At 36.9% G+C, this 17088-nt stretch overlaps 1 protein-coding gene across 11 annotated transcripts in view; it reads right to left on the bottom strand.

Annotated features, from left to right (window-relative positions):
* Window positions 1-17088, bottom strand: part of RAPGEF2 (Rap guanine nucleotide exchange factor 2) — a 234884-nt gene that overhangs the window by 133086 nt on the left and 84710 nt on the right. For all 11 annotated transcript variants that reach the window (XM_078069378.1, XM_078069375.1, XM_078069379.1 and 8 more), the window contains exon 4: window positions 6567-6650. In XM_078069378.1, the coding sequence (XP_077925504.1) occupies window positions 6567-6650 (84 nt within the window). The remainder of the gene's footprint in view (window positions 1-6566; window positions 6651-17088) is intronic.

Below are 17088 nucleotides of genomic sequence, written 5' to 3'. Positions count from 1 at the left end.
TGAGTTGTTTTTTAAAAGCCATATCCCATCTCCAATAAGGCATCATATGATTTATAACACATTTGTACTTTCAAGAATATGATTTTTCTAATCCTATACAGCTCTTTATATGAAATAAGGAATATTTAGTTGTGTTTTCAGTCCCTAACATGTAAATACAGAATCATTTTTCCATTGTTTCACCCTCTTCCATTACTGGAAAAAACTAGCAAGTTTCAGAGCAATCAATTAACTTATCATGTAGCACTGGCAAGCAGGAAGTAGGCCTATGATTTTTAAACTCAAGTAGCTCATTGTCTGTCATGTGAATCATAATGAGAATAGTATTTTAGCCTCTCAGAACTGATTAGTTAAATGTCTTGTTTCCCCACTTAGCCTCATTATAGCTGCCAGCTCTAATTTAAAATGTGATTATTGAGAATACCATAGCATAATTTTAATTTTTAAATTGTGGATACATTTGGTATCAATAAAAGAGAAGCGCTACTTGTAAACGGACACAGCCGACATGATACAAATAAATGATGTGTGCGTTTCTCCCAACCTCTCATCAATGTTACGTGACACCTAACTTACCAACAATCCTAGCCTTTCCAACCAACTTACGTAGCTTTGTAAACTAGACCTCTCATTAATGCCACCATTGCCAATGCTTTTGCAACTAGTTCACTCCCTAAAGTGCATGTCTGTTCTAGATAGATGATCCTATTCTTGGGCCTCCACCCAAGCTTTTGCATATGTATGAACTGTGGTCCTTCAATCCTATTTCTGTGCCATCACTCATGCTCTTTACTATGTCCAGACTCCTTTGCAACCACTGTCCAAAAATCTAAATCATAAACTTAACTCAAAATTCACTTCCTTAAGAGCGACTCTTGATTACCACATACATTAAAACACCACTACTCTGGGAAGGGAATTTGCATTCTGTGTGGTCTTTGCTGTATCAATTTACACTGTATTATCTAATGACACCTAGGCGATTTTTTCATGTTTCACATAAAACAGCCTCAACTCCCCAACCAGATATCAAATTACATGACAGCAGGGAGTAGACCATTTTGCTTCTTTTGCAAACTCCAGAACTTCATATAGAGACCATACAGTAGGACTTAATGCCACTTTCAACTACTATTTGAAGTGACAGGGATATATGCCTCAAAATTTAAACTCTACCAAACCTATTTTACCCTTCTGTCCCCAATTCCTCCAGCCCCCAGCTTTGATTACAACCCATTTCTTGGCATCTTCAAAGTTTCTAGACTATGGCTAGCTTGGGTTTATCTTTTCCTTCAAACTTACAGCCCCTGATACAAAGTGAAGAGATTTGTTTACTAATTGCTCTGTATGTAAAAAAATATAGGAAGTTTTTAACTATCAGAGCAATAAAAATAGTACTTATGCTTAAATATGGTATCTATGATCATTTCTATTAAAAGTCCCTTCCTTGGAGGCTTCTATGATAAAATTGATTCTATTGAGAAAATCATGTTCAACATTTTAATAAAGTGATTTTTTTTCCAGGATTGTGATCAACGTAAACCCAAAGGAGAGTTTTATAACTATAATGTTTAAATATCTAGCATTCTGTTTTTTGCAAACAAATGTAAAATGATTGATAAACTACTAGAAAAATATTCCAACACTATGAGTTAATGTAGGTAAACTGTCTTCTTTTCTAACAAACAATCCAAACAGCAAGTGAAAGTTTAGAGGCACCGTCTAAGGCTATCTTCATTATCTACATTAAAATGTTCAGCCTTTCAGGGTGCCTGGGTGGCTCAGTCGTTAAGCGTCTGCCTTCGGCTCAGGTCATGGTCCCAGGGTCCTGGGATCGAGTCCCACATCGGGCTCCCTGTTCGGCGGGAAGCCTGCTTCTCCCTCTCCCACTCCCCCTGCTTGTGTTCCCTCTCTCGCTGTGTCTCACTCTGTCAAATAAATAAATAAAATCTTTAAAATGTTCAGCCTTTCAAAGAAGCCAGCAACCAAAACACAACATATCAACCCAAGTTATTAAATTGTGACTTTACTACAAAGTAGGTCTCAGCATTCATAGGATGGGACAATTTTAAAAGTGAGAAAATGTAAAGTATATAACAATTTCTATTAAAGTTCCATAAATATGCTGATTTAGATCACATTAGGACAATGAACACTATTAATATCTTCCTCCCATTATGTAGAATAATTGAAAGTATATTAAAAAAAAGAACCACTTCTAAACCTGCAACTTTATATAAGACAATTTTCATCATTGCTTTCCAACCTCACTGTTGTTGCAAATGATGCCTTTGAAAAAATTGAGGGGGGGTAATTACTTCCTCAAAATATTTCACCACCCTTTGCCTGTCACCGTCTTAACAGATCAACTTACTATTACCATGGACACCACCTGCACAACTCAGCGACTACCACTGCTTTGCTTATAGGATTGGAAAACACATCCAGTTTACACTGTTTCTATATTCATCTGTGACAAATGTCCCCTCTGACATTTTCCTAAATGAGAATGAGAATAACCCTTGCTGCTTTCCTAAATTACCCTTGCTCACCATCTTTCTGGTCAAAGAAACTGAATTTATTTTAAATACGACTTTAAGAAAAACATTACTGTAAATCATACACTGCTTCAAGACTACAAATTTTACTCCAAATGAGAATTTAGCCCTATCTTAGGGCAACATTATATGTAACAACATTATAAATGACATTATAGCCACTTGTACAAATACCAGTGCTTCAAAAGGTGATACATTTCTTTTTTTTTTTTTTAAAGATTTTATTTATTTATTTGACAGAGAGCGACACAGCGAGAGAGGGAACACAAGCAGGGCGAGTGGGAGAGGGAGAAGCGGGCTTCCCGCCGAGCAGGGAGCCCGATGCGATGCAGGGCTCGATCCCAGGATCCTGGGATCATGACCTGAGCCGAAGGCAGACGCTTAACCAACTGAGCCACCCAGGCGCCCCAAAAGGTGATACATTTCTAATAGATTTACAATAAAGCTCATAAAAACATTTATGAAACTTAAATTGCTTGAAATGGGAGTAAGCTGTCACTGAGAGTCTCAAAGGAATTAACAGACTCCATAAATGCTGTAACTTTTATCACAGAAAAAGATTCATGTTTCAACAATCACGGTAAAGGTATGCAACCGCAAGAACATTTATCTATCTAAAAAGAAAACAAAATTTCTTTTTTAAAACCATAAAATGCTGACCTAAATGTCAACTGAGGAATTCAATAAAGCAAATGAAATCTGGAAGTCAAATGACAAATTTTTTGCAATGTACATCATCCTTCTCACTTGATGATATCAGGTGTCAAAGCAACGTCATGAGAATTAGTTAAAAATATAAAAATGTTTTTCGAAGTACTTTGATTCAAAACTAACTGTTCAGGGTAAATTAGCTGTCAAAATGAGTTGAAACTTTTAAGAGAATGAGCTGGTTACTTATTATATATACCAATAAACAATTTCCAGACTAACATAATAAAAATTCAGTAAATGTGAGGAATAATCTGTGAACTAGTTGTTTTATAAAATCAGACTGTTACTAATACCTCACCCATATTATTCTCTAATCGAACCTCAACATTTTCTGGAGAAAGAAATATATATGAACCACTAATGTCAACCTATAGCATAGCACCAGCAGAGACTCCTTATTAAAACAGTATCAGTACTATTCCTAAGGCAACATCACCAAAGGAAACAAACAACTTAGAGCAAATGTCACAGGTGCAATGTGAAGAAATAGTCTATATATAGTACTAGTTGTCATTCAGACTGAAACACCATTCCTTCCTTCATCCCATTAAAGTACTGGCTTGCAAGCATTTGACATCCAGCCAGAGAAAGAGTAACTTATGTCATCTTTTTAAACAATTAGACATACAGTCCAATGTGTTCATAAAATAGGTCTGAACTGCAAGTCCTCTTTCTTCTAGAACAGCAGTTTTCTGAACATTAGGTTCCCTTTCCAGAAGTTAGAACAAGCTGTTACTTGACTAGCTAATTATGGCTAGTAGTCAAAAAAGATCATCACAGGCTCCTTCACTGTTCTAGGACCTCAGTCTATAGATTCTGTTTGCACAACAGACCTTGCATCAATATAATGAAGTCATTAACCTCTGTACTCTTTTAAGATGCATAAATTTCAAATCACAGTCATTAAAGCAATATTTATAATAAAAAGTATCAAAAATGTACCCTTACATTTATTAACTGTGGAAAGTTCAAATAACTGAACAATTAAACAGGCATTAAGATGCATAAAGTGTAAGCCTTTTAGAGTTTTTAATATTACAAGGCAACATATATATGTACACATATTCTTTAACTGAAATAAACAAGATATTAAATTGTTTATTAAGTATGCTCTTAAGTGTGTGGAATGCATACATGTAAGACTAGATAGGAAACCACTAGAATATTACAGAATGATTTCTTGGATAGGAGATTATAAATGATATTTTCCTTCTCTTTATCTTTGCTAATTTATATAGTAATTATTATTACTTTTTACATTAAAATTACCATATAATTTTAAAAATGTAACAATGTTTAAATATCATTTGCCTATACCTTCTTCCAGGTTCAGAAATACACTTAGAGTCTCCAAAAAGAGACCAAAATGAAGGTCCTGTATTTGAATAAGAGTGTTGTTATTCAATTCGCCATTCCTCTGGGAAACAGAATTCCTAGAACTACAGGAGCTGGTTCATAGGGACACTCCAGGCTTCCTGGGCACAACTCTAGGAGGTACAACCACCCACCATCCTCTCCTGCCAGTTTCCTGAGCCATAAAATGAAGATGATAAGTATACTTACCTCAAAGGGTAGTTGCAATATTAAATGATTTCATATAGAGAGATATGCTAAATACATATGTGTGTGCATATATATATATATGCAAACAAAATGCACATATATTTAGCATATAAAATGGTGACCTGGTAAATAGAAAGCACTATCAAAGCCTTAGCTATTTTTCTATCCTCATTTTATTACTACTACAACGACTACGACTTCTCTTACTACTACTACCACCACCAACGCTAACACCATTACTCTAACTATTGCTACTATAAGAACAACAGACAAACAGGCAATAGAGCCCCTCTCCCTCATGGGGCCATTTTCCAAAGAGAATAATGCCTGCCAATCTGATCTCGGAGAAGGAGAAGGGCAAAAGAGGCATGGGAATTGCACCAGAGCTTGTTTTTCAGTAGATGCAATGTGCCCCTGGCACTCTTTCACTACATTCTGGCCTCCAGAGGCCATCCCAGCGCCTTCTAGCAGCACACCCAGGCCTGTAGAAATTACCTCTCCCTGTCTCACTGACTGACATTTTATAAAAGTTTGTTCATATCTTTAAAATAGATTCTTAACATCTCTCTGACCCGTTCAGAATTACTCAAGAATATACCTTAATATTTTTGTGAGAGAGTTAGGTTACAGAAAGGTGGGAGTCATTATGCTTTAATAAGTTTTGTCAATTTAAATATTTATTTAGTAAATTTAAATAAGGATATTTATTCTTTTTTTTTTTTTTTTTTTTAAGAGAGAGAGTGTGTGTGCATGGGCACAAAAGGTGGAGGGGAGGTGGCAGGGGAGAGGCAGAGAGAGAATCCCAAGCAGGCTCCACACTGAGTGTGGAGCCCAATGTGGGGTTCCATCCCACAACCCTGATCATGACCTGAGCCAATATCGAGAGTCAGAGGCTTAACCGACTGAGCCACCCAGGCGTCCCTTAATCAGTTAAAATTTTAAACACTTTAGTCAAAATAAAAATATTTAATTGTAAACAATAAATAATTGGGGCAAAAAAATAACTAGTAAAAGTTAGTGGCTGAGTTCCCTCTGCTGAGTCAGGGAACTTAAACATAGGCGGCCACATGTGTAACAGGTAAGTCCTAACCCTCTTTGGTCATAGCTGATTGAAACTAACTACACATCTGCCCCAAGCCCAGCCAATGAGATTGTAGCCTGAAGCATCCAAAGAAAAGATATGGGCACTATAGTCAAATGACATCATCATTAGGGACATAAGGTCATCAATCAACAGTCAGCACATACAAACCAAAATCAGAGGAAGAAAGGCATTAATAGCTTTAGAAAGCAGAAGCCAGTCGACCGACAAATGCAAGGATGAGAGACCATATGGTCCTGAGAAGCAGAGAAGTCAACGACAGTCCCTGGCTTTCTATTTCCAGTCCCATGTGGTCTCAATGAACTTTCTTTGCTTCTCTTTAGATGTTTATGAGACTGCCTGTTACAGAGGAAGAGATGAACAAATGTGCCCTAAACTAGCCTGAAATGTATATTCCTATAACAAATGGACATGTCACCAGCCATCTTTTTGTTCTTTTCCTTGGTTAAAGAGATTGGAATAGTGTTTAAACATCAAATAGTCCTTTCTTAAAGACAGACGCCCCAAGATACTACCCTGCTTTGTGTCAGCAGAAGAGGAAACAGGAAAAGAAGAATTCTGCAAAAGAACTCAATTCTGCAAAAGGATTTTAAGCTTCATGGATAATCTATTACAGAATATCTATACAATACCTGCTTCTTGGAAGAAACATGGATTCCTTAATGAACACGGAACCAGAGAGAAGTATATACCAGCAGGTCCCAATATCATCAGGACTGGAAAAAAAGATAATAAAATCAGATGATTATCTAAGACAACAACAACAAAATCAAAACACACACAGCACAAAGTATAGTACCCATGTTCCTTTTAGAACCATGAAGAATAATGAAATAGCATAAAACAAGTACATAAATATACCATTTCATTTTTTAAATTATCTTTTATCCCAAAAATAAGTTAAAGATACTAATCAGTATATTTAAATGTTTTAAATGTTCCTTAGACCTACTGCACCTACCATCCCAAGTTTTAGCTTTTAATTTTTTTGACTGAAAATACTTCCCCTGCTTCATAAAACAAAATATAAAGAGGTAAACAGTGAAACTCAGTCTTCCCAACCTTTTCCCTGGTCTACCAAGCTCCCACATTTTTCTACCACACTTGTTGGATATTCTTTCAGAATTTCTTTATGTGCATGCACAGAAAAATAGACATATATTCTTACTCCCTCTACTGTCTTTTTTTCTTTTTATGGAAAGATAGCATACTCTAGTGTTCTTTCCTTTGTGCTCTTAGAGATCTTTTTATGAGAGTACAGCTTTCTTGTGGATGTGCCATATCTGCTTTAAGCAACCCCAGTGACAGTCATTTCTGTTGTTTTTAATCATTTGCAATTATTTAAAAATAATAAATAAAAAGTGCAATGAGTAACCTTGTGCATACATTATTGACTATAACTGGTAACCAGAAGTGCGACTGTTGGGTCAAAGGGCATGTACACTGTAATTTTGATAAATGTCAAATTGTCCTCCGCAGGTGCTCAACAACTTATTTGCCTGTATACTTTCACACAGCTTTACTAATATATAATATAGTTCGTTATATTAGTTTAACAAATGTTTCACAATTTTATGAGGAGGGCTATTCTAGGTGCTTAGGATACTTCAGGGAACACCACCACCACCACCACCAAGTCTCTTCCCTTATGGAGCTTATAATCTGGTGGGACAATACAGATAATAAACAAGAAAAATAATAAATTGGTAAATTACAAATCAGTGCTCCGGGGAAAGAAATCACTATAGGTTAAGGAAAATAGGGGGCAGGGTGTTATAGTTTCAAATGGCTGGGGAAGACGAGTCTCGCTGAGAAGAGCACATTTGAGCAAAGGAGCTGACAGCCAACTGGGTTCCTAGGGAACCCGCATTCCAGGCAAAGGGCGGGGAGGATCCAGTGTTTGTGCAAACGCTGACATGGCCTAGCAAGGGGGAAGAGTATGGTGTGGCTGAGGCAGAGTAGGTGAGGGGTAAGCCTGCTGGGGGGCATAAGGAATTCTACCACTGAGGCTTTTTATCAATCTTTTAGGTTTTTGCCAATCTGCTTGATGAAAATGAGATCTTAGTATATCTTTTTCATTTCTTTTTCTTATTATTATTACAAGAGCATCTTTTTTCTTATTTCCATGAGTCATATCTTTTTCTGTGAAATCAGTTTACTACTTTTAACCAACGTTCTATTAAGTTGTGGGACTTTTTCTAATCTAGAAACACTTTATAAAAATTAACCTTTTTAAAATACGTGCTGTGAATACCTTTTTCCTCAGTTTGTTGCTTTATCCTTTGTGCTTTTTGCCATGTGTAAGTTATTTTATTTTATCCAGTCAAGTTCACCAAATTTATTTGTTAAAATACAGGCTCAGCTACTATTAAAACAAAACAAAAAGCTTAACATAGTAATGGCTTAACCAAGAGGGAGTTCATTTCTCTCACACACACATAATAACAGCCTTAACAACAAAGGCCCAAGGCTGATAGGATGGTTCCATGGTATCGAGAACTCAGGCTCTTCCTATTGTGTGGCTTAGTCATCCCCAACCCACAATTATGTCATAGTCTCAGGTGGCAGCTTCATATCTCACCAGTGTATTCATATTCTAGCCAGTGGATGCGGTGGAAGGAGTACAGAGCCTACCCCACTGCTGCTAAGAGTACAAGGAAGCTGCATACTACACTTGTCTCACATCACAATGAATCACGTGTGTATTCCAAGGGAGTCTTCATCAATCCCGCCCCCCCTCAAGTTCTCTCCTTTTTGGGGAATGAGTGGGAGGTGTAAATAGATTCCAAAAGTTTTTAAAGGACAATAAATTCTATTTATGATTCTGAATAGTTATTTAAAACCAATCACTATCACGTAATCATTTTCATTTTGCTATTTGCTTCTAAACAAATCAGCAGTTGACCATTGTTTCCTCCCAAGTCCAGTCTTAACTAATATCACAACTACTAAGTCCTCGATGGCAAGGCCTCATGAAAATGTAAAGGAACAATACTGACAAATAAGAGTTTAGCTCCAAGGAAACCATAAAAGTTAAATGATTTCTCAAATGAAAATGTACAGTACTTCAGAAATAATTCATATCCTTTTCTCTCCAGATTTTAATCATTAGCTTTTGCAATCTACATTTACCTAGTTTTGAGGGAAAAACTTTGTCTTTCTTAGCATAAGGTGACCGAATTATTATTAAATTCTAATTTATGTCAAGTGAAAGTGTGTTCTCCCAAATGCAAGCATAGCTTAAAATTTTTTTTAATAATAATAAAACACTGAAATAAAAAGAAAAAAGAGAATTATTATGTAAACTTAATCTGCTCTTACAATGCTCCCTTTATCACCAAAAGGTTGGTCAAGAGAAATGAAATCTAGAAAAACAGGAAGTTAAGGTAGATCACTGCTTATTAACTATGTGGCCTTGGGCAAGTTATTAGAGCGAATGCAAGGATTAAATGAACAATGCTCATTAAATGCAAATAATAATTATTGTAGAGCTTTTTATCATGTACCATGATCTAGATTAACTGTGACATAGAGAATATAACAAACATTCGTTGGCTTTCTAGTTATTCTGTATCTGTCCATTTTGAAGGCAAATTATTATGGATAAAATAAGTGCAAGGTTTGTAAACTTGGCTTTCCTGGCACTGATCATAAAGCACACATGAAATGAAAGGCGACCAATGTCCAAAGTGGATAAAGGACTATAACAGCAAATATTCTGGCTCCCTGAACGTCCATTCATTACCCTATAATTAGGGTTGGTTCTTCTAGAAAAAACCGAAGGAGATAAAGATAAGAAACTGGTCCACCCAACCTTTTCCACTTACTATAATTTTGTTTTCCTAATAGATGGGCTGTTTCCTCTAACTTTTCCAAAAAATTCAAAGGTTAACTCACGAGAGCTATATTTGCTTGAGTAGGAATTGGCAGAGGATGATCATTCAATTAACAAACATTTATTGAACTTGGTAAGCATTTACACTACATGCCATGCCAAATACAATCACTCCAATTTCTTTATTATTGAGTTGTCCCTCTTTTACAGATGCAGGTTTTATAAAAGTAAGCTCATTAGAACTAAGAAAACAAAAACAGTGAATCTTATTTTATCGTGTTCTGGAAATAGCTGTAAGCTAGAAAATCCCTCCCATCTCCTTCTCTTCCCACCCATCCCCCCACAGAACTCATGTGGGTTTGTGTTCCAAAAATTCCTTGCTGTGAGATGCCACCATAAAATCTGTTTTACTCAGTCTTAATCATCCAGAAAATTCTCCTGACTTTGTTAGAAATCATCTACAATTATGCCTCAGGCAGGCAGTGTTTCAGTATGGGGTACATCCTGCTTCCCTTCAAAGTCTGCAAATACTCCTTTCCCACAGTGCAGCTGTCGTTACCCAAGAGGTTTTAGACCGTTTTTGCACAAAGTGATGTTTTTTCAAAAGAAAAAATGAGTAAGTCCTAAGAACAGTACTTAGCAGGAACAGCATTAAACTTTTCTGCACTTAAAGGGTAAGCAAATTGAATCCATGACCTCGCTTACAGACACACTGGCAACAAAGTTAGCTAACAGAAGATTGACTATAACAGTAATAGTTATCTGGGACTAACGCTGGGATTTTTTTTAGTCCAGTGGTTCTCAGGCTTTCATATGCATATGAATCACCTGGGATATTAATGAAGAATGCATGCTCCCAGGCTCTGCCTATTCCACCCGATCCCACAGTCCGTGATCGTTAGGTGGGAGATCCATCACAGTGACTTTCAAACAAATATCCCAGGTGATTCTTATGCCTGGGGCTTGTCAACTTTGAAAAACCTTTAGAAAAGCTGTCTCAATATTAAGCCCCAACAACAACAAATGGCAAGAAAAAAAAGTACAACTCATCAATATCTGTGCCAATACGTTGCCGGTGTTGTATTCACCAGTGTTATTTTAATTTTTTCCTCAAATAATTGTTTTATGCTTTAAAAATATGAGCTAAAGGCCGAAATTATGAGCTAAGGGGAAAAGCTGAATCTTAAAATAAACCTGATTGAACATCTCCAAATAACCTAAGTCTTAACACCACCAGCAATGGGTAGAAGAGAGAAACCTAAAGATTAAAGAGGGACATATAGCAAAGTAGTACGTTGCAAGTCTCTCTGATTAGCCAAAATGGACACTTAGAAAAGACCTATAAATTTTTAGACTGAACTAACAACTACAACAGACAACTGATTTGATGCCAATACAGCCCATTCTGCAATCTGCAAAATGAAAGCCACAAAAGCCTAGATGTATAAGATACTCTGAAAGCCTATTTTTTTTATTTCATCAACAGGGAGAAAATGAATAAACCCAAACAAAACAAAACAAAAACAAAATATAAACAGACCATTACAACATGATCGCTTCACTCCCAGTATAATTAGATAGAAGGACCCTGAAGTAATCAGAAATGAATGATGCCCTTTAAGAACCAAGGCTAAACCAAAATGGCAAGTGCAGACCTGGAATAATGGGGAAGAGGCAAACATGGAATCTGGTGCCATTCTTTCCCAACCTTATTTCCTTCTACTCCTCATCATAAACCCACCACTGCTGACGGGCTGCTTTCCTGTCTTTCTTTCCCACCTCTGTCAATCTGTCCAAGATGTTTGCCTTTCTCCATCTTCTCAATCATATCGTACCTGAAAGAAATGGTTCAAACCCTATTTCTTTAACAAAATCTTCTCACTCATTGTTTTCCAAATTCCAAAATATTTATCCCATCTAATTTCATTCTATTTTATATTTTTCTCTATTGAATTCTTAGTCCTGAGGTATCTAGGTATCTTCCTCCAACTACACTGAACCTCCTTTTAGACAGGAACTGTGTGCTGTACCAGGTAGAAACTGGGCACCATTTCAGTTATCATTTGCTCGAGTAGATCAGATCATTGCATGCTTCTGCTCATAACCCACCGTTCCCTCACAAGGGACAGTCCAAACCCCTTGGCATAGCAGGTAAGGGAAGCAATCTATTGCTATGCAAAGCGCAAAGGTTTTGGAACATATGTTCTTTCCTACTAGCCACGTGATTCTGGTGAAGTTAAATTCTGACATTCTAGTTCCTCCACTGTAAAATGGGGATATCGATACCTTTTTCACGACATTACTTGGATTTAACAAAACAGTATATATGCAGTGCCTTGTATAATAAGTACACAAAAAAATACCAGTTCTCTTCATCTCTTTTCTTCTCTTATGACCCTTTCTAAAAGGGCCAACCTACAACTGTACTTTCTATTCCTAACCCCGAATATCCTATACTGCAAACTTCACCCTGTTCAGCCATACTACACTTTTTTCCCACCAATGCCTCAGGGCCTTTGAACAAACCTGCTGTTCCAGCTTAGAAACAGTACCTTTTATCTAGTAAACCCATTACTCATCCTTTGAATTCCAGGTTAACTACCACTTCCTCTGAGAAGTGTTTTAGTAGCTTTCAAATAAAGTGAGTCACTTTCCTCCTGAGTTCCCAGAGCATTTTGTACATGCTTACACTAAGCAGTTGCCAGTATCATAATATTTATTTTAGGAGTCTTCCCCCATTAGTTTTTAAACTCCTCTAACTCACCAGCACCCCAATATATAACGCTACACAATGCTTGATTGGCACTCAGCTATATTCTTAATGAATGAATTAATAATTTAATAGACACCAACTCAGATATGGTATTAAAGTGAAAGTCGGTTAAGCATCAGACTCTTGGTTTCTGCTCAGGTCACGATCACAAGGTCATGAGATCTGGCTGAGCAGGGAGTAGGGCTCTGCGTTCAGCATGGAGTTGGCTTGTCCCTCTCCTTCCCCCTGTACTCCTGCCCAACCCCCCATGCTCTCTCTCTCTCTCGCTCTCTCTAAAATAAATAAAATCTTTAAAAAAAAAATAAAGTGAAAGTCAAAGATATAAGTTCCAATTTACTAGTAACCAGAAGAATGAAACCAGGCTAAAAGAACTTCCTTAGCAATATCCTGTAAATCCACACGGTGGCGATATCTCCACGTGAAAGAGCTGTGTGTGCGGCTCCACATTCCCTATTTGTAAAGCAGGAAGCTAATACAAGGGATCAAACTGAAGTTGACAAAGGAGTTGAAAGAATCATCACCAGCACCAAAAGAAAACTAACTCAGCAAAGATGGCTATTAGAGAGCAAAAAAGTAACATGAAAAGGCCACTGTATTCAGCTGTTAATATGATATGAAAATTTAATAGTGTTTTGTGGCACCCAATCAACCAAAAGGGCTGCTTATGGCAATGAAGGCAAGGAAAACTGAGGAGAGAGAATGACTTGTAACAAAACATGAGTGGCAGGAGTGGGGCAGGCGGCTGTGGGCAAAGGATACTTAGCTAAGCTTAATATTCAGCTCAAAACAGACATCTAAAGGGGGAAGGGTGGTGACAACAAGTACGACACTGAAACATTGGTAAGAATGGTACCCTTGCAAAATCCGAACAGTTCTGGACCAGAAGTTAGTGCCTTCCCAGATGACCTGACAAAATAAGGCATGAGGAGGGCATGAGCACTACAAGAAGGGCTCCCTCCCACTTTAGCAGATCAAGTGCAATACGGGACTGGCACAAGGCAGAAGTGATCCAGGGAAGTGTAGAAGCACCTCTATGGTGCTTTCCATGGGCAGCATCAGCAAGGGCTTTAGAACACAGAGAAGCAAAGACATGAAAATCATTCAAGCATCGGGGAAGTGTCTACAAACAGTGGTTAGGAAGACCATTCAGGGAAGAGGTGGTACATGGCAATCACAGAGAGGTTAGGTACAACTAAGACCTCAAACATCAAACATCAATGTTTTGGATATTTTAGAAGGGATGTTATACCATATTCAAACAACAAAGTTGCTGGCATCCAAGAGATGCGGAGACAGGATTATTATCACCTTTATGTGGGCGACTGGCTCCACATCCAGGGTAAAACATCAGAAAGGGGAAAAAAAAAAATGAAGACTAACAAAAATTCCAATAACTAAGTGGAGACAACTAGCAAGGAATCTCAGAGGGCCAGCCACCTAGTGCCCAAAACTAGAAAAATACCTGTTCCTTTTCCTGTATCCACTATCTGAGCAGCAGCTTCCAACCAGAGGACAAAAACCAGAAAACAGAAAACCTTCCTAAGTGTCCCCTTCCCCCCAACCTATCATCACATCCTTTTTGTGCCTCCCAACCCCTAAGACTCTCTCTCTCTTTTTTTTGCTTTTAGTCAAACCAAAACAGAGACTTTATTTTGTTTAACCAGAGGGACGATACTTCAGAACTGAAAGGAGTGCTATAAATGCAAAATTCATAAACCCCTATCTACTTCTTTATCACATGTCCTTTGGTACCTTACTGTTCTAAGTGTGGTGCCCTGGTAGCAGCATGGACATCACTTGGGAGCTTGTTAGAAATGCAGAATCTCCGGCCCTACCTCAGATTTACTAAATCTGCATTTTAACAAGATGTCCATGAGGTCTGTATATACATCAAAGTTTGGGGAACACTGCTGCATAGATGACTTTTTAAAAGGAAATTTTAGCTGTAAAATAATATCGTACTCTTAAGCTCCCTCTCCAGGAAATTAAAAGCACTAATTTAACAAAAATATGGCAATTACACATCTCTTGCAGAGCCATCAGCAAAGCCTCTCAGTGGAAGCGCTCCGCTGAAGTTCAGGCCCTCACTGCTGCCCACATATGCTGTCATTACCCTCTTCTGGTGGGCTTAGACTCGTACTCTCGAATATAAGATTATGCCAAAAACATGAAAATAACGTTACTTATTTACAGCAAATTATTCTCTGTTCTTCTACAGGAGTCAGGCAGTCAGCTCACATCAGAGGTTTTCAATACGAACTTGCGAGCCCCCTGGGACGGCACACTGTCCAACCCTCCTCTAACCATAATAGCTACTGCTATTGAGCTAAATAGGATTTCCTATGAACAAAGTGTTCCATGGCTTAAAAAAAAGAAGTTCAAACAATGGCCACCTTCCAATATGCAGATGGCTTTTCAGATACACAATAATTGTAATCTTTTCCAAATACATTACATCACTTTTGTTACTGGATTTATCAAAAAGTTTAATCATTAGTTGTTTTTGGTTTTTGCTCCTCTGATGGGGCTGTAAGCTATAAGCTGAAAAGCAAAATATGTATTATTTATTCTTGTATGGTCAATGGCACAAAGTAAGCTCACCAGATAAATTAATGCAACACAGCAATGTAAGTGACCCTAACAATATTAGGTCAAAAGAAAAGTGAACCCATACCATTTTTACTAAGGCATAAAATATAGGATATATTTTAGAAAGAGCTCTACCAAGAGTTACAGGTGTTTGGCATTTGTATTTCTAACCTATAGAGAAGTAATATTTTATCATAAAATTATATACTTCATAATATTTAATTATATATAAATATATGAATTCCCATACTTATAAAAACACATTTAAAAAATAGAGGGTAACTTTTTATTCTATTTCCTAAAAGTTCTAAATTGTAAGGAAGTTACTTCACTTTTATAAATAAAAACTTTGAGGGGGAAAAAAGCACCATTTAACATTAAGTTTTTCAGAAAATCCTTATTCTCTACTCAATAGCAACTCAGTTGCAGAGGCTTAGAACCATGGAAAAGGAAAGTAAATAGCATCAGAAGAACTCTGAAAACTGATGAAAATATTAAGGCTATTTCAGCTTTATTTTGAAAAAAAAAAATTGTATTTTAGGGGCGCCTGGGTGGCTCAGCTGGTTAAGCGTCTGCCTTCGGCTCAGGTCATGATCCCGGGGTCCTGGGATCGAGTCCCACATCGGGCTCCCTGCTCAGCAGGGAGTCTGCTTCTCCCTCTCCCTCTGCCTGCCACTCTGCCTACTTGTGCTCTCTATCTCTCTGTCAAATAAATAAATTAAATCTTTAAGGAAAAGAAAAAAGAAAAAAAAGAAAAAAATTGTATTTTGAAAATAAAGGGAATACAGTAGGCATACATTTTTTTAATTGTAATTTATATAACCAGCAAAATGAACAATATAAACTATTGAAGAACTAGTAAAGCCAAAAATTCTGTAGGTTCATAAATGGAGTCATTCTTAAACATAAAATTCATTTAAAAAATGAAATGAAGGAGTGATGCCTTGGGAGCCATGAAGTTATTAAAAACACTTTTTTTTTACAAGAAAGAAAAAATGTCAATGCAGATTACATATTTATTACAATATATCAATCAGTCATTCAGCTATATTGAGGGTGGAGGGATAGAGGGCTTATGAAACAATTTATCAGATTTAAAAGACCGGCCAAATCTGAAAAATTAACGGTTTTGAAAACTACCAACGGGTCATAAAATTAATTTTAAAAGACATTTTTAAAATGTCTTTTAGAATTATGCACTGCAATTTCGTTTTCACAACAAACCCGTTCCTCATGAAGAAAAAACTGGTGCTCAGAAATTAAAGAGAATTGTAGACATCCAGAAACTGAGTCAAATCCAAAGCCAGATCTGCCCAACCCACTAAACAAGGGTCTGGAGTAACTGCGATAATACTGCCCAACAATTTATAGCACCACTAACCCCTACTTATCAGAAAGCAGTAAGCCTTATTTACCTTATTTACCAACCTTACCTTATTTACCAACTATATATTTCCTTAAATAGCTATATTTGAGGGTTCAGAGGTCTTTATGCACTAAGTTTCACAGAAAATTGATACAAAGAATCTAACACCTAACATGTAGTCAGCTCTTATATTACAAAATGAGACCATAATGAAGGTCTTTATTGGCTGATCTATAAAACAGTATCTTCCTTTGAAACAAATTCAAAAAAATAAGAGAACAGATTAATGCAAATTTCTGTACTAGAAATGGCAAATGTAAACCCCAGTCCTTGCCCTGACAGAGTTTAAAACTAAATACAGTTTTGAAAGTTATTTAATCTTACATTCACCACAAAAATAAAACATTTTCATTGAAAGACTACTAGTCAATATTAAAATATCGATATTGCTAAGAAGCCCTAAAGTATTACCATATGTACATAAAACAATCTTTCTAAGTATGTCCATATGTTGGTGTATATACACACACACACGCACGCATGCGTGTGTATTTGAATTTTCATACTTACGTAGGGCACATGAGTACCTCA

Source organism: Halichoerus grypus, chromosome 3 (genome assembly GCF_964656455.1).
Source record: "Halichoerus grypus chromosome 3, mHalGry1.hap1.1, whole genome shotgun sequence".
NCBI lineage: Eukaryota > Metazoa > Chordata > Mammalia > Carnivora > Phocidae > Halichoerus > Halichoerus grypus.
Note: the sequence above shows the minus strand (reverse complement) of the source record. Positions and strands in the feature narration are given on the sequence as shown.